Source organism: Sesamum indicum, linkage group LG15, assembly GCF_000512975.1.
Source record: "Sesamum indicum cultivar Zhongzhi No. 13 linkage group LG15, S_indicum_v1.0, whole genome shotgun sequence".
NCBI lineage: Eukaryota > Viridiplantae > Streptophyta > Magnoliopsida > Lamiales > Pedaliaceae > Sesamum > Sesamum indicum.
Window position 1 is genome coordinate 2,964,703 of NC_026159.1, and position 21,306 is coordinate 2,986,008.

General features: G+C 35.3%; 4 protein-coding genes across 4 annotated transcripts in view; 2 read left to right on the plus strand and 2 right to left on the minus strand.

The window, feature by feature from the left end:
* LOC105177630 overlaps positions 1-219 on the plus strand; it is a 1,147-nt gene extending 928 nt beyond the window's left edge. The window contains exon 2 of the mRNA XM_011100847.2: positions 59-219. Within this exon, the coding sequence (XP_011099149.1) occupies positions 59-73 (15 nt within the window). The 3' untranslated portion in view covers positions 74-219. The remainder of the gene's footprint in view (positions 1-58) is intronic.
* Positions 2,065-6,742, minus strand: LOC105177631 (B3 domain-containing protein Os01g0234100). The gene is made up of 7 exons (XM_011100848.2): positions 6,241-6,742; positions 6,056-6,151; positions 4,954-4,985; positions 4,709-4,865; positions 4,405-4,611; positions 3,134-3,224; positions 2,065-3,002 (listed from the first exon to the last, which is right to left on the minus strand). The coding sequence occupies exons 1-7, from the start codon at positions 6,433-6,435 to the stop codon at positions 2,263-2,265; spliced, it is 1,518 nt and encodes a 505-aa protein (XP_011099150.1). The 5' UTR covers positions 6,436-6,742; the 3' UTR covers positions 2,065-2,262.
* LOC105177632 (uncharacterized membrane protein At3g27390) lies at positions 11,651-15,168 on the plus strand. The gene is made up of 9 exons (XM_011100849.2): positions 11,651-12,000; positions 12,105-12,213; positions 12,327-12,522; positions 12,644-12,777; positions 13,041-13,329; positions 13,417-13,523; positions 13,629-13,803; positions 13,903-14,351; positions 14,489-15,168. Exons 1-9 carry the CDS (start codon positions 11,916-11,918, stop codon positions 14,718-14,720), a joined length of 1,776 nt encoding a protein of 591 aa, XP_011099151.1. The 5' UTR covers positions 11,651-11,915; the 3' UTR covers positions 14,721-15,168.
* On the minus strand, positions 19,543-21,306 carry LOC105177633 (cyclin-dependent kinase inhibitor 1). The gene is made up of 4 exons (XM_011100850.2): positions 21,049-21,306; positions 20,812-20,879; positions 20,379-20,670; positions 19,543-20,274 (listed from the first exon to the last, which is right to left on the minus strand). The coding sequence occupies exons 1-4, from the start codon at positions 21,123-21,125 to the stop codon at positions 20,199-20,201; spliced, it is 513 nt and encodes a 170-aa protein (XP_011099152.1). The 5' UTR covers positions 21,126-21,306; the 3' UTR covers positions 19,543-20,198.

Here is a 21,306-nt window from a genome sequence, read left to right on the forward strand (position 1 = left end):
CTTTTTTTTTTTTTTTTTTTTTGGTTGTTGTGGGATTTAGGGTTTTTGTTTCTTGCAGGATTTTGTTGATTGACTAACAGCCAAAGAAGCGTGAAGACTTTGGGTTTGTAGAGAGGGCTGTCTGGCTGGAAAATTTTGGGGGAAGACTTCTGGTTTTTTAAGATGAGGTTTGGGTTAATTAATGATGTAGTAATCTAATTGTATTAGTGGAGATGCTGAGATTTTATTATCTCTTTTGTTTCTGGGGTTTTTGTTTGTAGTTTGTCTGAGTTTTCAATCTTGTAATCTTGTAGAAGTTACTGGTTGTTTAGCTGTTATGGGCAAAGCATGTCACTTTTTTCACAACTCACTTTCCTCTGTTTTTGAGCAATTGATAGTTCCATAACTCAGTCTCTGTCAAGATCAACTCCTCCTATGTTTCTCCACCTAAAAGACTTGTCTGTCTTTTTCTTTCTTTTGTGAAAAAAAACCCCCCCCCCCCCCCCCCACGCCACCCTCACATAAATCTTTTACTTCAAGACAATTAAGATTGCAACTATCAAATATTTCTACCTAACCCGCATCACAAAAGATCCTTTTACCAAGACAAAGAGCAATGTTGGGTCATTATTTCTTGCCCTTGTATCTTTTTACTAGAGACGGGTTGAGTTAAAATCAGTATTATCTACTCCAACTAAAGAAATCTAATCATCAAAAAAACTCTTGTCATTTCTATAAAGAAATCTAATCATCAGAAAATGTCTTGTCATTACTATAGTCTCATCGACGTATTATAAAATAAATTTGATTTGATATTATAAATTGGCTATCTTCAATCCTTAATATTTTTTTTCATACATAAACTATTAAGGCTAGTACCAAATATTATAAAATCAATTTATAGAAGTTACAGTGGTGGGAAGACTGGAGAGAGGAAGAAGGGGCGAAGGAGCGTGTCGTGAGAGTCAACGGTCAAGATGACAGCTAATATCACAGCTGGGTGCGTGTGGCAGAGCATCACGTTGATGAACAAGAACAAAAAAAACAAAGATTGAAAAGGAGAGGAGAAAATAATAAAAAGAAAAAAGAAAGAATCATCTGACAAATTGCAAATGGGCATCCTTATATAAATGTGGAGAGGTGGCAGTAAAGTACTCTCTGGAATCCAGTTTCTCCTTTTCGTCAGAAATTCCCTACGGCGTTCTCTGCTGCCATCTCCCTCTATCTTCTACACAATTCATGTCTCCTCTCTCCACAAATTTTATGTACAAACCAACCTTAAACTTTAGTTTGTATTCGAGGACTCTTACAAGTTACAACCGTTAGAACGAGCGAGTCGTCGCCTGCTGTCCGCAATGTAATTAAGCATTGCGAGTTAACAGACGACAGCAAGCATGTCTGAGCATGCCCCTAGTAAGCACGCATGGGAATGTAGGGGCTGAGCAGGTTTAGGGATGATTTAGCTGCCACAATCCCCAAAAATAGGAGGATTCAAGACTTGGTGTTCCCATTAGGGTGGGCTTCAACATAACTACCAGGAAAACAAGAACAAGATACGGAAAAGAACTCGATCTGAAAAGAAGGCATTCATTTGTATATTAACAGAGAAAATGGAAAGGACTCTATATAGATTAAACCAACCTCAGACATGTTCAACCCTTAACTTTGTGCATATACCTATATTCCCTAAAGCAGAAGATCACCACCAGTAAGCTGGCCTGCAAATACTTAGAAACCATCCGGCTTCACGATGTGGCACCATATGAAGCATTTGGCTACCACTATCGTCTTCAATAAGAAAAGGAATACATGGCCATGAATACCACCAACAGAAGCTGAATGTCTTGTCTTCTGGGACTCCGCAAAGACATACAAGATGATGCAACTTCAAATTGCCTCCAGAAGCATATTCGAGAGCTCCCTTCTCTACACCTTAATCTCAATCTTTCCTATTTCAGGCGTAAATGTTTGTACATGAATAATGTTTAATTAGGCAGTGGTCTATGGGAGAGCGACAACCAACTGGGTGAGCAGAGAGTTGTCTTAGACTCATAGAGCAAGACAAAATAATAGAGGTGCACGACAGCAACTTAAGAGTCAGCTTGTTCTATTTAGTTAGATACTCTTCAAAATCGACAAGAGAGTTAATGGTTAAAAAACAAGTCATCCCTATTAAGCTGGTTATAAAGATAAAGTACTAGCAGAAGAAAACTTAGCTATATTATGCCCTTTTCTCCTATCACAATAGAAACAAAATAAAGATTCTACACATCCAAGAAAATATTACCAAGGCGCATCAACCTCTTCTTGGAACTTAAGCTCATAGCTCTCTGCTTTAGTCTTCAAATTCTCTATCTCATGACCATATTTTGCAGACAATTCTTTCAGTTCCACAAGCTTCGCCTCAAGTTTTTGAATCTCCTCTTCAGTGCGACTTTGCTCCTTCTGGGTTTCCCAGTACCTTCTTACCTCTGAGGCACCTTCTGTGTCAAAGGCCAGGCTAAGCAGCCGACGCAGACGAGCCCGTAAAAATCCCACATTTAAGCCGAGAAGTTCAAAGGACCTCAGAGACTTTTCCCAGACTTCAAAATCTTTCCTTGGGGTATTGAGTTTACAACCTCGTATAACATCAGCAATGTTGATGGTTTCAACAATCATACCAGCGGCTAGCTTACTGTAGAGACCTGGAAGAACACGATCATGAAGAAATGCATTCTTGCTGCAGCACAGTTCATAGTACTTTCGACGAATGTGTTCAGGGAGCTCAGAGTCGATGCATACACCATTCACCACAATGTGAAATTCCTCAAAGCTTTTAACATCTTTAAAATGAAAAGAAGATCCAGAGAACTTGGTACCCTCCAAAACTTCAGAAGCAACCTCATCGCTGTCATTTCCAGACTGTTCCTCTGGTTGTCCACGTTGGGGCACTAATGGCTCTTCCTTCTCTTTCTTCTTCTGCACAACTGTCAAGGGAAGAGATTTTGGACGTCTCTTCTTGCTTTGTGCATCCACAGTTCCCTCTGCGTCACAGTATCAAGTTATTCAACTATTAAAACCCACAAAAGCAAAAAATGAGAACATTGGACCATGCACATGCGAAAGCATTTGATGCTCCGAACAAATTAAAAGAAAATTGGCCCACCAAACTAACCAGCATCATTCTGCTTTATTTGAGAATCCAAAATTAGAAGGCTAAGAGCACCATCAACCTCAGTCAAATCATTTGCCCTTATTATGTATACCTACAGAATGAGCACATAATATTAGGAAAACTGTCCTGCAAAAGAATTTCACAACTTGAAACAGATCGGTAGTACTTGGCTCCAAGAGCACCAGGTCAAAGTTGGAAGTATTATCTAGGAGAAAACATGCCATGTACAATGACAGGTAATTTGCATTTCCAGTGCAATTAATTACTCAAGGAGCATACTCTTTTGCTAAAATTAACATGTAGCAAATCTGAAATTCATATGAGACAATGCAGACTGACAAAAGAATTCATCATTCTACTCTCAAAATCTCCATTTTAGGTCAAGATACATTTTCATTGTTCAACAGTTCTCCTTTTGGATTCCTTTCAACTATTGGATTTCAGGTCAGCCACACTATGATTTCTCCTAAGTAATTTACCTAAAACACCTATGATCTTATTCTTTTTGTCTAAGACAGCAGTGACCAGTCCACAGTGCCAGTACATGAGAAGATGATTGCTATGTTTATTGGTAAAACAAAAGAAGATGGCTCTTCGTCACGCGAGGACAATGGAGTGGCTTACTTCACCCTGATAGAGGGATAAAGACTAACTAAGAATTTCATTTAGAATAAAGGATGGGATCAAGAAGATGGGTAGGGGTAGCTTTGGATAAAAAGGACTTAAGAGTGGTAAAGGGAAGAGGGTTGGGGGGCGATGGGGAGAGGTTCATGAACTGGAGGCCAATTGACGGGGAATGGGTGATGAATGGTAGAGATTTTGTCATGATATGTTAAGCTGCATGCAATCTGCATGCAGAGAGAGGCTAGTGGAATTTGAGAGTACAGGAAAGAGTTAGAGGTGATGCCAGTCCTGTTGATGCATAGATGGGTAAGGATTAGGTAGAGAATGTGATTGGATGGAAGTGAGGAACGTGGGGAAGAAACACATTTTTTTACAAGTGGAGACTGGTAGCTTACAAAGATTTCCACAATTTCCCTTGCATCTGGTCTATGTACAAAGTAACACATTCCTCGCTCTACATACTGAAGTACGTTAGTGTGATGCATTGTGGTGGTTCAAGCAACTCTGTTAGACAAGAAAACATAATGCATTGAAAAATCCTTACTGGAAATAAGTTTAGCAATTCATGTACTAAAATTAAGTTATGATTCATGATGTATAAATATTGACTGAATGAAGTCCCAGTAAAACAAGTTTGCTTGCATCACCTTAAATACACAAGGCCCAATTAGTTGGAAGATCAGAACATCTCCTTCAAGCAATTTGTTTCCAGCAACAAACTTTCTCCATCCGGCACTTAGACCCGTCTTATGTGCAATATATTTAATTGGAAACTCTTCACCATTTTCATTTTCAAGAATAACTGTAGCGTCCTTGATAGGTAAATGTATCTTGCAGAAGGGCACAGGCAGACCCTGCAGACAAATGGTTCTTAAATGGAAGGTGAAAATGCACCCAACAACTCTGGTCGAGATAAAATTTCGAGGCATAATAACATCCCTCCACACGTACCATCCAGAAACAACTGGCGACATGTGATCTGACTAATGCTTTCAAAAATGTAGGATGGTCATTTCCCAAACTCAATTGAACCTCCTCTGCTCGAATCATGGTGGGCGACTTCAACTGGACAGGACTAGTTGACCCACTAATTGTGGCATTTCCTTTACTGCTTCAAAGGAAATGGTCAACGTCATAAGTATTTGCAGAAATATCTTTCAGATATAAGTTCATGTAGTTTTATATGTTGAACTAACCTCATTAATGTTCCTCCACTATCAGGTGTCCCCTGGCCAATAAATTTCACATCCATTTGTTAAGTGCAGATATCAAGAAATTATAGGGCATGATTAACACAAACTTTGAAGCAAATCACATCAACAACCAACATAATTGACAACTGTAATCCATCAATGCATGTAAACAAAAACCAGCAATTCATCAGGTTAATGCATTGCTCATGAACATCTGACTAATATCCCGACTTGTACTCCAAGCCACAAAAAGGAAGTTCCCAGAGTGGATTCCTAACAATGGAAAATAAGAAAGCTAGCTTAAAAAAAAATTTCCCTGGGTTGTAGGGTAGATTAGATAGAGGTTGGCTCTTCTATAGCCAATATTGGCTGCAGGAGTTTGTGCAGAATAATATTCACATCCCTGCCGGTCACTTTTGTTTCTCTTTTCTTTTTAGCCTAACTTTGGCTGGAGTTGCCATCTTGCTAATTCAACCCCAACAAGCCATTGATTTAACAGAAAACACTCTTGACATATAGGAACTTTCTACATCCAAGACACTCAGAAACCAAAAGCAATTATAGTGCTTTTTCAGTCAAATAAAATCCTTGTCGTCATCCCCCGTGGAAACCACAGTATTCTCCAAAGCTTAGTGCAACCTTAAACTAAACTTTTAATGAGCATTGCAGTGAAAGCACTTGCAGAACCGATCATTTCCATCTCATTAAGGTATTAATTTGAAGTGTCACAACTCCACCAGATGTTGCCACTGAAGGTTAGTAATGGGACAGTACAATATCTATTCACTGCAGCTGGCCATAACTGAACATGAGTGCACCAGGATGAAGCAGCATTGATCCAAAACCATATTAGTCATTTAACACTAGTCAAGAGAAGGCTGTAACCAGACAGAAGTTAAGCTATCAAAATCCTGCAATGACGAGAAGCCTAAGCCCAAATATACACCCTAATACAATCAACCAGTCTGCCAATTTAGCACTTAGCACGCCATAAACCCTGCTTTAAGCCTTAACCTTCATCCCTTTCCAACGCACTAGAAGAAGAGCAACTGGACAGTCGAACAAGCCAGACAAACTTTCAACAAATGGAAAGGGGAAAACTCACAATTTTAGATTTGGAAGCAGAGGACTTCCTCTTCTTCCTTCTAATAACAGGTGAAATCTCGTCGATCAGCTCCTTCGGCTTCCTCCTCCTCTTGCCCTAAAAACAACAGACCAGATCTGTTATCAATTCAGTATATACACCCACACAACCATCAAATTCACATGTCCCAAGCACAGAAAACTCACAGAAATAAGCATGGGGTGAGAACCAGAAATGGGGGAAAGCTCCGGCGGCGGAGAATTTTCCTTCGTGGACTCATTCTCCGGCGAAACATGAATCTGGGGCTCCTCCATTTGCTCTAACTCCAACTCTTCCTTTTTCATCACTTGTTCCTCTCCTCCGCGACTTTCTTGATTTTGGTGGACTATTTTCAGTTTCATTTCTTCGAGAATTTAGCCAGAGCGAAATGAAGCACACAGATTCTTCTGGGTTTTACAGTACAAAGGGTTCCTAATTTCTCTTTTACTGGTAAGAAAAAGGCAAAGAAAGAAAGAAAAAATCGATAGCTGGCAGGAGCAGCGAAGGAAAAGGGTAGAGAAAATTCAGAAATCAGACAAGCCCGGCGGGTGCGGATGTTGGAATGCAAACAAGAAACAACAATGAAATACGGACGTTTCAATTTCGGGATTTTAGATTACGCAGCGCTTTAACGTTAGAGTGAGCGGGGCAGCCTCGCTCGGTGGGTGAGTGAGAAGTCTATTGTTCTTAGCCAAATGAAAAATAAAAAAATAAAAAATCACACTTCTTCATCTTCGATTATTTTTTTATTTGAAATTTAATAATTTATCATCAAACACTTATTTCACACCTTTTTATTTTACTTACTAAATGTAATGAATTAATTTTTGACATGTTTACTTTTTTATAATAAAATATTAAACTCAACTCGAAATCAATTTAGCTCGTTAACATAACTTGCTATAACGAGAAGCCTTTTAAAATAAAATTGTGAGCTTCGTATAAAATGTAATAAAATAATTTATTTTTATTCTTTTATCGTGATAGTTTATAAATAAAGTTGAAATTAATGTGAAAACTAAAATTGGGCGTGCATTTAAACTTACTTCTCATAAACACGTAATTAATAAAAGATCATCTTAATCATGTAACCATGTCTAAAATAATGAAAAAAAGTATTTTATTCGTGGCCCCGAGCTTTATGTTAACATAATGTAGTATTTTTGTTGGTGAAAATATACATCATCACATGTATTAATGTGTAAAGACGTATAAGGGTAATTTGATCATAAAAATATTCACTTATTTTGTGATAAATCAGTAACATGTCAATAGATGGTAAATATAGATTTTTGTCAATTTTTTTATTACTATCAACAAAATTTTTCATTATACGAACATTATTTATCATATTTAATTACATATTTGATTATATTATTAGAGCCCGATATTAATGTCAGGCCCAATTTTATCAATCGCAATGTATAATATCATGAATCAAGCATATTTAACTAGTATAAGTAATCTTACGAGTTCAGATTTTTTATTTTTTTTTGCCTAATTTACCCTTGGACCCTCTCCTTTCTCTCTCCTCATCTCCACTCTCTCGACTCTTTCTCCCATTTTCTCTTTCTTCTCTCCACGATTTAACGGATGGTTATTCCTCCCATTTCCTTTCATCTTTCTCCAGCCAAAATCCGATGAATAAAATAATAATTTAATAATAAAGTATAGTAAAAATATTACTTCTTTCTTTTTTGGATTTAAAAAATATTTGAATTTTTATCATCAATTACTTAATTGAATACGTATTTTCAACTGCGACTTTATATAACTATAAACAAAACGAGGAAATATGTCGTACATTAATTTTATTTTAAGCAATCGTATTTCAATAAAAATTTTAATATTTTTTAAAAATTATTTTTAAATCATTCACAAGTTACAATATAAAACTATAAATACCTTAAAAATAGATACCCTTTATAGTTTTTTTTTCATTTAATCATACGATATAATCATTTCAACCAAATACCATATTATATTATCAAATGAGATATCTCGCACGCAATACCACAAATCAAACATCATATAATGCAAGATAGGATTAATAATTATTCAATTTTTCATCATATCTATTCCTATCACACGAGCTAAACGGGCCCATAATACTAGGTTCATCATTATCTTGTCAAAATATGAATAATCGTTACATTAAAAAATAATGACTTGAGTATTTATAACGGAGTATGTAATTTTAGGCTATGATAAAATGTGCGTTTTTATGACGTATTTTAAGTGTAAAAAATTATTTTCATACCCTCATAAATAATTTAATATCACTAGTATATTCATCACATTTTATTATAGAATTGAAGAGCAATGAGAGTTGACAAAATACATGTATACTTGCATAGGCTACGTAGAATTAAAAGGTTCAATTTTGTCACTTGAATCAAATTTTAATAACTATAAAATATTAAATACAAAACTTTCGACTCTCAAGGCATGTTAGGTTAGCTCAATATTTACGGCATATCCCGTTATTATAATAAATGCCAAATACTGTTCTGAATTGATTGTGAATACCATCGCATTACTATAATCATATCACAAGTATAACTTCACTTCAATCATACAGTCATCACATATTTGAATAAACATGTCCTTATAATTTGGTTAAAGTCTTATTTAAGAAAATTATATATCAAATCGAGCCTAATTAGATTTATAATTTTCTAAAAAATGACCGATTGCATGATGTAATTAATTTACTTCCATTAAACTTAATTTAAATAAAAAAGATCACGTTGACGATGCAATCCTACGGACCATGTTTACTTGAGTTTATAAAGTTTTTAATAAAGCCTGTAGGCCGTTTACATGACGGTATAGGAGCTCGATTTTGGAGTGCAAGCTGCTGCTAATTTGCTGTCAAAAAACTCATCCCACCACCTGAGGTGGGTTGAGTTATAGGCTCAATTTCAAAATTAATCCTAGAAAATAACACTATGTTTGGTTTCATTTTTAATTTGTTTTGATGTGCTTTGTGGAAATAAAGAGAAAAAAACAAAGATAAATAAGTATTTGTTATAGATAGTGTGTATGTTTGGATTTGTTTTTAGAGATAATATAGAATAAGTATGATATGTTTGATATTGTTTAGTAGTAGACAAAAACTACTGTTTATTGTCAAATCATGTCTCTTTTATATATATTTATATATATGTTTGAGTATGAATGTAATTTTTTTATTTATAGGGCCTATAATTAGTGTAGACTTATTTTGACAAAAAACAAAAGAGGCACTGTTTCAAAACATCTCAAAACACCATCAAAACTTCCAAAACAAATCAAGGCAAACATTGTCCATATTTTGGCCCATTTTGGAAATGAAGCAAAATTGAAACCAAACATTATATAAATATTTTATAATTTTTTGGTTTTTTTTAATTATATATTTTTGTCAAATTTATAGTATCACGGATTTAATCAAATAATCGAGTAAAACGGGGCTATATATAATAGGTGTAGAGAATGATAAATTAAGTGGGTAGGGCATGAGGACCCATAGACAGCCCACTCTTGTCCGAAGCCCTGTGGCTACGGTGGTGCTAGTCTTTAGGAATGTGACACTTACCCATTCGATGAGAATGATACATAAAATTGGGAAATAGTTAAAAGTTTGAGTTTTTTCTCCTAAAAGAATAATAATAGTTTAAATTTTAGAGTCATTGTCAGAAAAATTTCTGATGTCATGTCACTAATCTAATGTACATTTTCGTTACAAATTGACATTGAAAAGAAATTCAAATGATATTTATAATTACGTCAATAATTGATTTTGCATACCTTAATTTAGATTATCCACACAGTGTGGAAACAATACCCAACACTCATGGAATTTACCAAAAGGCCCATACACCGTTTTTTTACTGTCAAATACCTTCGAACCCTAGTGTTCGTATATTAATTATTTAATTGAATTGATGTCGTACAAATCTGAAAACTTTATATTAGACAAAATCGCCATACTATATATATTTACGTGGGTTAAATTTTACACTTTAGATCGTATGTAATAAATATACAACTTGTATTATTACATAAATATTATATGGCTTAAAATCTATAACCAGACATTTCTAATATTGTTCTTATTAGGTTTTTAATTAAGGACACGTTACTATCAAATTTCTCATATTTTAATTATATAAATATTTCACATTAAAATTGCAAATATGGAGATATATATTATATAATATAATAATATAATAAAGCCAAAACTTGGATAGCACGACAAGAAATTTTCCTGTACATGACCGCAATGATTGATATTGCAATTGGACACAAATAGTCAAGTCAATTGAAGTATATTATGTTCATGTTATTATATTATTATTATTATTTTATATCTAATAATATATATATGTGGCTAATTTGACCAAAAAAACTATAAGGGGCTGCAGCTGCCTGCTTGGACCGCACGGCAGTTGATAGATGTAAAGCCCATCCGCAAGCTCAAGGTACAATCTCAACAAGCGTAGAGTCAAATATGTACAATCCGGAGCTGCAATCCAGTGCTATTCTTTTTGTGTGAGTTACCTGTACCTCTGTTTGACGACATCAGGGCTTTGTTTGGATTTGTTACTCCGCAATTCCCGAGACAAGATAAAACACACTCAATGTTTGTTTTTGTGTTTTTACACCTTATTTGCGTGTTTTTCTGTTTTTCAACTTTCTATATATAATATATATATATACATTTATATATATACATAATATAAAACAGACATGATTTGACAATAAACAGTAATTTTTGTATCCCAAAAGTACAACATTAAACATAAAATATTAATATATATACATATTTATATATAAAAATATATGATTTGACAATGAATAGTGATTTTTGTCTCCCAAATCCCAACATCAAACCTACACCACATATTTTAAAATATTTTAAATTTTTCCAAAACACAAATCCAAACATATCATCTATTTTCAACACACACTTACTTATCTCTATTTTTCACCCTCTATTTCCAAAACACAAAACAAAACAACTAAAACACAAATCCAAACATAATGCAGATTTTCCAATCTTACGAATTTCTCTCATGATAGTTGTAGTACTTGGTCACATAGTCTCAAGAATGAGGAAAACAGAGGAGAAAATAGTCATGGAGTTTAAGAAAAAAAGTGACGAAATTGATTGAGATTAAATGTTGTTATAAAATAAAAGTTCAATTTAACAATACGGAAAAAAACAAATACACATACGTGTATTTGGGTGTGTGTATATAAATATGTTATGTCGTGTTGGAACCAATCAGCAGCATCCATTTGTTTTTATGTTTATTTTCATATGAGTGAATATCTTTATTTTTTTAAATATTTTCACAAACTACATAATTCGAAAATTTGATCAAAGAACAAAATTTTGACAAATCCAGTCATCATGTTCACAATATAATTGAGAAAATGCAGACATAATATAAGTAATAAATGCATAAATAATCATAAAATAAACATGGTGTTGAAGAATAGTCAGTCATTTGATCCCCGAACACAAAAGTTAGTAGATATTTTAATTGTCACGTTTCAGGGTTGAAAATTTGAAACTTATAAGGCAGCTACATCACTGCATACATACATACATACACTAAAATGCCCCTTTGAATCTTTCTTCTGGATGGCGTAGTGCTGTATATTTCTTGTTGGTTTATGGGTCTTCTTTGTTCTTCATCTCTGTCCTTTTCTTGGAAACTTCTGACACACAAAATCTCTTCTTTTTTTTCCTCCTGAATTATTTGCGGGCTCAGTTTTTCAGACTTCTTGGGAGCTTTGATTGCAGTATCTTCTTCACCTCTGTTTTCTTTTCTGTTTGTTGCACCTGGACATGTCTCGTAGCTTGAAGGATTGGGTCGAGACCATCTATGTGGTTTTAGCATTTTGCTCTGTGCTCTGCTTTGGTGCCCTTAAAAGTTGGTTCTTGATTTGTTTGGTTGTTGAATTCTTGTTGTTTCTTGATGATCATTGTGATTGAAAGACTGTGTGTTGAAGAAGTGTTCTTGTTTGAATGATGCAGGTTTGTTGGTTGGTCCAATTGCTGGTTTGATACTGATTATAGGGAATTTAGGGGTGATTTTAGGCCTTTTCCCTGCTCATGTTGCTTGGACAGTTTATACCCTTATCAAGTAATTATTTTTGGGTTTTCCTTCAAGAATTTGGTTATATTGATTTAGTGGTCAATTTGATTGTTGAAATTTAACATGGGTTTTGCATTTCTTGGATGAATTGATGTTAACAGAACAAATAGGTTTGATGCACCACTTAAAGTTGCAATCTTGTTGGGGTTGCCTGCTTTGTTTGGTATCTGGTTGGCTCTTAGCATAGCTGGTAGTGTTCTTGTGGGAGTTGGATATGGGTTCTTCACTCCTTGGGTTTCATCTTTTGAAGCCTTCAGACTTGAAGAATCATCCAAGAAATGCTACCACTGCATTGTGGTAAATATAACTCAAACCTCTTTTTCTTAATTTTAACTAGGCACTTTATGCTCTGCTTTTCTTTACCAGTGTTGTGATATACATGCTTTGCTTTTGTCGTCCTGTGGGATGTGGTATTTAGGACGGAACGTGGGGAACTATCAAGGGTAGTTGTACTGTGGTTCGTGATTTTGCCGACTTGTGTTATCATTCTTACCCAATCTATTTGAAGGAGCTGCGTGAAAATCCTTCTTCCAATGAGCTTCAACCTCTTAGGTAACTTCACTTGGTGTTGATGTTGTCATAAATTCTCTTGCTCCCACTGTGTAGAGGCAAAAGATATTCAAAACATCAGATACTAGTCCAGTTAACTTGTTTCTGGAATCATTTGATAACCTCATAACAGGCTGCCGTGAAAATTAATGAAGCTTCATTTTCAAGATTCCCCTGATTGCGAAGTATTAGATTGTTAAGTTTGTGTCGTGGAATTCCGCTGTTAGTATTATCCAGAACTTACTTTTTGTGAAACTATCGTCCAGGTTCATTCACGTGCCTGCATGCATAATTGTCGGCCTGATAGGCCTGGTTGTTGAAATTCCTCTTTACACAGCTATTGCCATAGTAAAGAGTCCATTTATGCTGTTCAAGGGGTGGCATAGGCTACTACATGATCTAATCAGCCGGGAAGGCCCGTTTCTAGAAACTGCCTGCATTCCCATTGCTGGTTTGACAATCCTTATGTGGCCGCTTGTTGTTATCGGCAGCATTTTACTGGCTATTTTCACCAGCTTTTTCATTGGGTTATATGGATCTATAATAGTGTATCAGGTTAGATTCTATCCATGTAGCTACCTGTGTTTCATTACATTTGTTGCACTTACTGTACATTTTACCTGTCGGTTTGTATTGATGTAGGAAAGATCCTTCCGTCGAGGTGTTGCTTATGTGATTGCTATGGTAGCAGAATTCGATGAGTACACAAATGACTGGCTTTATCTTCGTGAGGGCTCAATTCTTCCAAAGTAATTTATTAATTTAGTGATGGTAGACCTAAAAATAGGTTCTAGTTTCGTCTCTTTTGGTGTTTTTTAATCTTCAATTGCACTAATTATGTTGCTCGTAATCAGACCACGCTACAGGAAGAGAAAACCATCCAATTCATCTGAAACCACTATTAGCCGAAATCAGTCATTACACGAGAGATTTGGTGCTGTCATTCATGAAGCTCCTGGAATGCTTGTTCCGAGCCTAACAGCATCAAGATCCGTTAGAGAGGCTATAAAGGAGGTGAAAATGGTGCAGGTATGTACATCATATTTGATAAAGCATATTCTTCGACAAATCATATATGCTTAAGAAGATTTCAATACTTATGTATACTCATTGTCGGAAATGCAAAAGATATGGGGAAGTACGATGAAATCATGCGAGGCAAGGGGAAGGGAATTATTGGACGCAGGTGTGATAACACCGGCTGACCTGTCTGATTGGCTGAAGGCAAAGCATGCACATGATGCACCTATTATTGATGTTGGATTGCCTTGTTTCTCATTCTTGCACACTCTTCTTTACTCCATCAAAGCTGGATCCAACGGTCTAATTCTTTTGGATGGGACTGAGGTTAACCATCTGAATAGACCTCAGGACAGATTGTTGGACTGGTTTTTTCACCCTGTGATGGTCCTCAAAGAGCAGATCAGAGCCCTCCAGTTGGAAGAAGGCGAAATACAGTACCTTGAGAAAGTGATGCTTTTCGGAAACAACAAGGAACGTGCCAAGTCTTGGGAAAATGGGAGTCTTGTCCCTCAAGACGCTCTCCGAGCTGCTCAAATTGAGGGCATCAGTCGTAGGTAAGAACATCCTAGATACTATTTATAGTCGCAAGTCTCTGCAAAGCCAAGAGTTTGAGGCCTTGGTTGGTAAGAAAAGATAGCGGCATCCACAAATACAACTATGCAGTAAAACTGATTTCGCTGTGTGTTTTCAGGATGATGGGCATGACCAGAAGTGTATCAAAGTTTCCAACATACAGGAGGAGATACCGGCAAGTAGTAAAGGACCTGATAAATTACTCCATGGGAAAAGAGAGTTCTTCAAAACCCGTTGCTTATACTCTAACAAAGGACGGATCCACAAGATCTGTAATGTCTTCCACAGCAAAGGAAAGCTCCACAAGATCGATGTCCGTGAGGTCAGTTGCTTCAGTCGAGATTGTTTAGGCAAAGGTTCTCTGAGTTATTTCTGTACATTTAGTTATTTTTGGCAATACAATGGGTTACACATTGTTTTGTAATTGGGAGACTTTAGGTGTACATAGAAATTTTGGCTGGTGCTGGAATTTACGGCATTTCACCTCCTGTATGCCTGAGGAATGCCTGCATCAGCTTTTATGTTATGGGAAAATTCTAATCTGAATCAGGATTGGCCGAAACAAACCAATCACAGAGCAAATATATTGCATTTGTCATGTGATTGGTTATTTTCTGTGCATTTATAGCACGACATGTGTATCACACTTGTCGTTTAATTAGTTTAGGTTCGCACAAGTTCGATCAAGGTTAGAATTTTACCATGTGGTGTTGTAAGTATGTGAAGACATGAGCATGGAAGTTGTCTGTAAACTGTCATGATCAAAGTTGAATAGGAATGTGATTGTTTCTTTTTTTAGTTCTTCCAATTTACTCATCGTCTGAAATTCCATCTTTTTTTAGAGTTAATTGTATTGACCAATGTGCTTTGAAGTTAACACTCAGCCAATCAAGAAATTGACAATCGTCAAAAATGTTGGCGCCAGGTGTCTTTTCTGCATAGCCAATCAAATTGTATTCTGAAATAAATTGTTTATTTTAAAAAAAATTCATGAATTTAGGTAACATCCAATCGTGTAGAAAAATAATAATTATAATATGGAATGTGAATGTTTGTCTTATTTTTATATGTAAATTTATTATAATTTTTATTTATATTAATAAATCGATCAGTTGTTCAATTTATGCAAACATTGATAGAATACGTGATTACTATTTCTATCTGAAAAAATAAAAAAAAAATAATTTATCAATTACAATTAAAATAAATAAAAAGTTCACGAATTGGTGGCATTTAGATATAATTTATAATTAATTAAAAATTATTTTTTAAATAGATAATTAATTTTATAAGTAATTGATATTCAAACTCATAATTTTACAATTATGAAACTTCAACTTTGCCTACTGCGATGAAATTACGTCTGGGAAGCTTCCTGCAAAGTGTTGGGATTAGTCTTGGGCTTGGGCCTGGCGCCGTCAGCCCTCATTCTGGATATGGATGAGATGGACCAATTCCACCGTGACATTGTTATCAGCTTCTTAAGGGGTCCAAATTACATTTCTTTGACTACTCCAATTCCCACCAATACAATAGACCTATTATAAATCTACTACACTTTCTGCTTTTTGCATCAACACCCAATACATATATATAGCAATGATCTTTTTTGCTTGAATGATGAAATTAAGGTTTTACAATTAAAAAATTATGAGTTTAAATCACAAAATGATAGGTATTTAATCTATTTTTAATAAATCTAGTACGTTGTTTTTTTGTTTACTTTGTATTTATTGACTGATTTATAATTATTGATGTATTGTGTGATGTTGGTTGATTTAGAATTACCAATGCCATTTTTTTCTTAAAAAAAAAAAATCAACACCAAATAAACATAAAAATTGGAAATTTGTTTTACATGTGGTGTGTAGCCTGTCAAGAAGAATGTATTTAAATTATACATATACATAATGAAAATTCAAGAACAATACAAACACAAGTAAGTGATTATCTCCCAACCATATATGTTCAATTGGTAAGGACGAGTCATTTTATATCAGGAGGTTATATGCTTGATTTCTTCTATATCGAGAGCTTAAATTCACGATTTTTTTATCATATATGACTTTAATTTTGCCAGCTAAATTAAGTCCCGTTTATTTTTGTGCAATATTAAACATTGATCTCAACTTACGTAAATACATGTAGCACAAATACTATATATATATATATGTAAAGGACAAGCATTTTGGACATAAAAGGACACCACCATGGCTACCACATCGTATTCTAACAAAAACAATTAAATTAAGTGGGACCTTTGGTATTATTATGAATCCAAGAGGACAAGTAAATTTTGTTTGCCCTTCTCCGTATCCAAAAAGAATGCTTTAGTGACCACTAAAATTGCTTTACATGTAGTGAAAATTTAATTTGAAGTAAATCAATTCCACCAAAATTAATTACATGAAAAAATAATTACACGACAAATATAATAACTGATAAATAATTAATTACAGTAATTATAAAAAAGAAAACAAGAATTAATTGTGGAAAATACGGGATAATAATCACTGTCCAAGATCGAAGAAGTTTAATTAAGGAAGAGGGTCGTTTAAATCCCTAAAGCACGCTTTTAATAGACACGTTCATGAGACATGGAAGATGAGTACGCTTTTTCATGCCAATGTAATTTTTTTTTTTTTTTAAAGCTATGTGGCTGTATCTATATGTGAGAGCATGGGATGATGAATATATAGTATGTAGGGCATTGCTAAAAATGTAGTTCAAGAACCCAAAAAGTCCAAAGCTGTGGTAGCCGCTATTTTCCACTATTGGATGCGAATCTATTTATTTATTAAAGAAAAGATCAAGCAATAAATATAGATCAGTTTAATTACTTAACTTGCACTCATTGGGATCCCCAAATCCATTAGTGCCCCTTTCAATTATTCAAACTCTCATATATTTTTGATTTCAAATCATTAATTCAGTACAGTGATGGAATCAGCCTTACCCGGAAATCATCATCGGCAGCCTTCTCCTTCACATGGGAGGTGTGCCAATTTTCCCGACTGCAACATCTTAGCATGTGAGACCAGGAAATACTGCAACATTTATGTGCCACAATTACACTCATACTCCACCTTATACTAAACATTTATAAACCATGAGAAAATAAAAATAATTAAAATGACATCTTCTTATTCTTTCCACAGGAGACAATTAAGATTCTTAATTAAGTTTTTAAAAAATTGTGTATGTGTTTCTCAATATTTGTAAATTTTGTATGCGAGGTTATATTAGTGGAACGGACATCGAGATAATTGACACTTGCATACAGTCCATTCAAATATAATCCAATCGAGTGTTGGTAAATGAAATAGAGTAGAAAAAACAAACCCAACATTCACTCAATCTCTATTTCTGTCGTAGGGTAGAAAATCATCTTTTGCAACTTGGTTTAATTGTGGAGTTAGAATTAAAACTGTAGATGGTAGTTAGTAGTGACTAGTTTTTTAAATAAATGGGTGGGGATAATAGTATATATAATTACGTGGGGAAAGATGGTTCTAGGGCGATAACTAGCCTAGCACCCGAATCCATGGGAAGATGCCTAGAATCTCCCCTTCCTCATGCATGTGATCCCTCCTTTCTTTTTCTAACATGTCCTAATCATTATCACTCACTCTCACACTAACCCCCACACCCCATCCAACCAAGACAAAGGTTCCCTCTCAAATCCCAATATATCTTCTTTGATATTTTACATTCTAAATCCCTCTCTCCCATTTATATTTTAACTATCTTATAAATAGTTAATTGGCTACACCACAAAAATTGGTATATATTTTAATTTATGTCTCATATCCCAATCTATCATTGAATTATTTGATTAATTAATAATATCAACTGAAATTTTGATTTTGGATGGAGGAAAATAGTATATATAGAATGAGAAGGTGCTCATGAAGATTGACACATTGGATTGAAAAGGATAGTGAGGCATATATGTACTGATTGTATAGGTACTCCATTCATATATACACGTTTTAAAGTACTTGTTTTTGTTTGGGATGATGCAGATAATAACTTTTTCACTGAATAGTATTTATTATATAATACATCATAAATAAAGTACATCAGAAAGTACTAATTCTTTTACTATCATCCACAATTCTATTGTCCTGAATCAATCAATACTGTTTGTTATATGTGTCATGACAAAAATTTGGTTTTATTTAATTTGAGGCTTAATTTCCAGATTCTAGCATTTCAACAATCGAAAATAATTTCCCTTTGGCATTTCAACCTTAGTTGATCTGCCACCTTCTTGATGATGGGATGAACTTTGGCTAAAAAAAGAGAATTAAAATTACAAAATTTAAAAAGATATAGGATTAAAGTAGTACCTTAAAAAATTAAAAGGATGAAAGCGCTAAATAATTCGAATTACTACACAATAAATAAATGCATTTAACCCTAAAAACAAACGAGTCCTAATATCTTCTGCTACTGAAAAGCTCCAAATGATGATCACTTGAAGTTAAAACTTAGGGAATCAAGTAGTTGGGGCTGGGCTAGAAGATGTCTACATCCATAACGGGTAAGAAGGGTCGGCCTACCACCAATGTAGACTTCTCTTCTAAGTTCATGAACCAATTTACTAAAGGCAAACCAAGGACCACATCATCTCCATACCACCTGTTCCTGTTGCTCTTTTTAGTGCAAGAATAGCACACCCCAAAACCCTGTTAACTCATACACACAAATGTACACATGTATGTCACATACAATGTGGCAATAGAAGAAAAGAATCCAAGTAAAAATAATCACCTAAGTGGGGTTAAAGAAATGAAGATTGAAGAAGTTCCAGAAAATTTTCCCACCACACACTATATAGGCACATGGGGTCAGATCAGCTTTCCCAATCTTCAGCACGTGTCCGTAGCTTACACGGCAAGCCCTGTTTATCTGTAGTTTTGTACCATACCGTCTCTCAACTTCCTTTCTCTTCTGCCTTCTTTCCAATTGTCACCCCAAAATTCCAAACCACAGGCATATTTTATAAGTACCATAGATCAAAAACTGCTTGTGCTGTTACAGTTGACATTTATGCCAATTGACAATTTCAGAGAATTTATTTTCTTCTGACTTATTAACTACTAGTAACAACCAACAAGTCAAAAAGGAAAAAGGGTAAAATTAATTGCACACAGTGATGCTATAAGGTTAGGGGAAAGTGGAAATTTTGGATAGCTGGAACTACAGTTACAGGGGAAAACTATGATTGGCATAGTACAAGCATCAGAGTACTGAGGACTGCAGTGCAGAAATGAGGAAAAAGAAAAGAAACCCAAGAAAATTAAAAACTAAAACATAGAGCTCTACTGAATGCGCTTGGTTTTCAATCTTCCCCCCGGAAAGGGATTGATTTTCCATCCCATTGCAGAAAAAAGCTTTTTCTTACAGAATTGGATAAGTAATTCACGACACTACTGAGAAAAAGCTTATTCGCCAATTCTTCTTCTTTGATTTCCACCCCAGTCCAGAAAGAAGCTATTTCTGTCGGAACGAAATAATAATCTACCATGCTATTGAGGAAAAGCTTCTTCAAATTTTCTTCTTCGCTACAGTCACACTGCTACTTGCAGAATATATATGCAGAAACTTGGAAGAGGGAAATAGAGAACGACAGCGAGCTATACATCTCATCTAAAACCAGAAATTTTACCTAGAAGTTCAATCGCTAGAGCTTGAGCTTTAAATTAGTGGAACGATCGAGACTAAGTGCTAATACCTAGTTATTCACTTGACTGATCAGCTTCCAGGAGAAAATAATCAGGCAGCTAGCTAGGTCTTCCTAAAGAGTGAACGTTTCTTCTGCATCATGGCTTCAGTTGAATTTGAACCCACTCGTAGCGCCCCTCCAATGGCTCGTCCTTCACTATGTCATAGTTGTACCTGCATTTTTTCATACGCATATACAAATTCAGTAATATGGTGTTATGGTTAAATAATTGTGGGTAATAATTTACTGGTACTTAAACGAGAGAGAGAGTAGCTACTTGTCAATAAATTGTTCCTGCAGATTCTTTTCAGCGGCGACGAAGAATTCTTCAAGTTCAGCTGTGGTTGGCATTTTCTCCGCCGTGGAACAACGGCGAGAATTCGACTGCCGTGGCCTCGCCGTGGACTCCAGTTCGCCAGACTCAGTTTGAACCTCTCTCAATGGCGTATTCTCTCCCCTGAAAAAATATGACGTCTTAACTACTCTTCGTGGAAAAGGACAAGCAGTACCAGCATTCATGGCATGGAAGTGAGGGGGAGAGAAAAAGAGTGCGCGTGAAATTTTCTTAGCTGAAGAAAAATACAGCTATAAGAAGAAGCGTAGCGGTTAAAAAATAATTCAATTGTTGGAGATTTAAATTTGAATTGAAGAGACGTGTCATGAAGAATCATCACATTTAGTTTCGAAGAAAAACAATTATTATATTTTACCTGACTCTGAAATCCACCGAATGGCCAGCCGATGCTGCGAAAAACTCGACAGTCGCCTCATTCTCCTGCTGTATCCGAGAAGAAGGATTTCAAAATTCAAAACTCACATCAATTTTATAGAATAGTTAAAGCTCTAGACACGATATTCATTCCGCTGTATGGAACTTCCGTAGAAATTAAATAGAGTGACATATAGGATGGAATTCAATTCTTTCAGAATCACGAGTATATATATACCTCCAGATCTGCGAATTTCGAACTCTCCTTAGCCAGCTCACTCGATCTGCTACTTGAACAACAGGATGCCAAAACATGACCAGAACTAACGCTCTCGCACGTCGACGAATTTCCCGAACTCTCCGGAGAAGCTGAATGCTAAACGCCGCGTTTTGAGCTGAACTGAGGATGTCGAGAGCTCCAATTTTCCTAAGACAACCTTTCTCTTTCTTCCGGACGCAGCCGGCGCCTTTTCCATCACTGCTACTTCTCCTGATC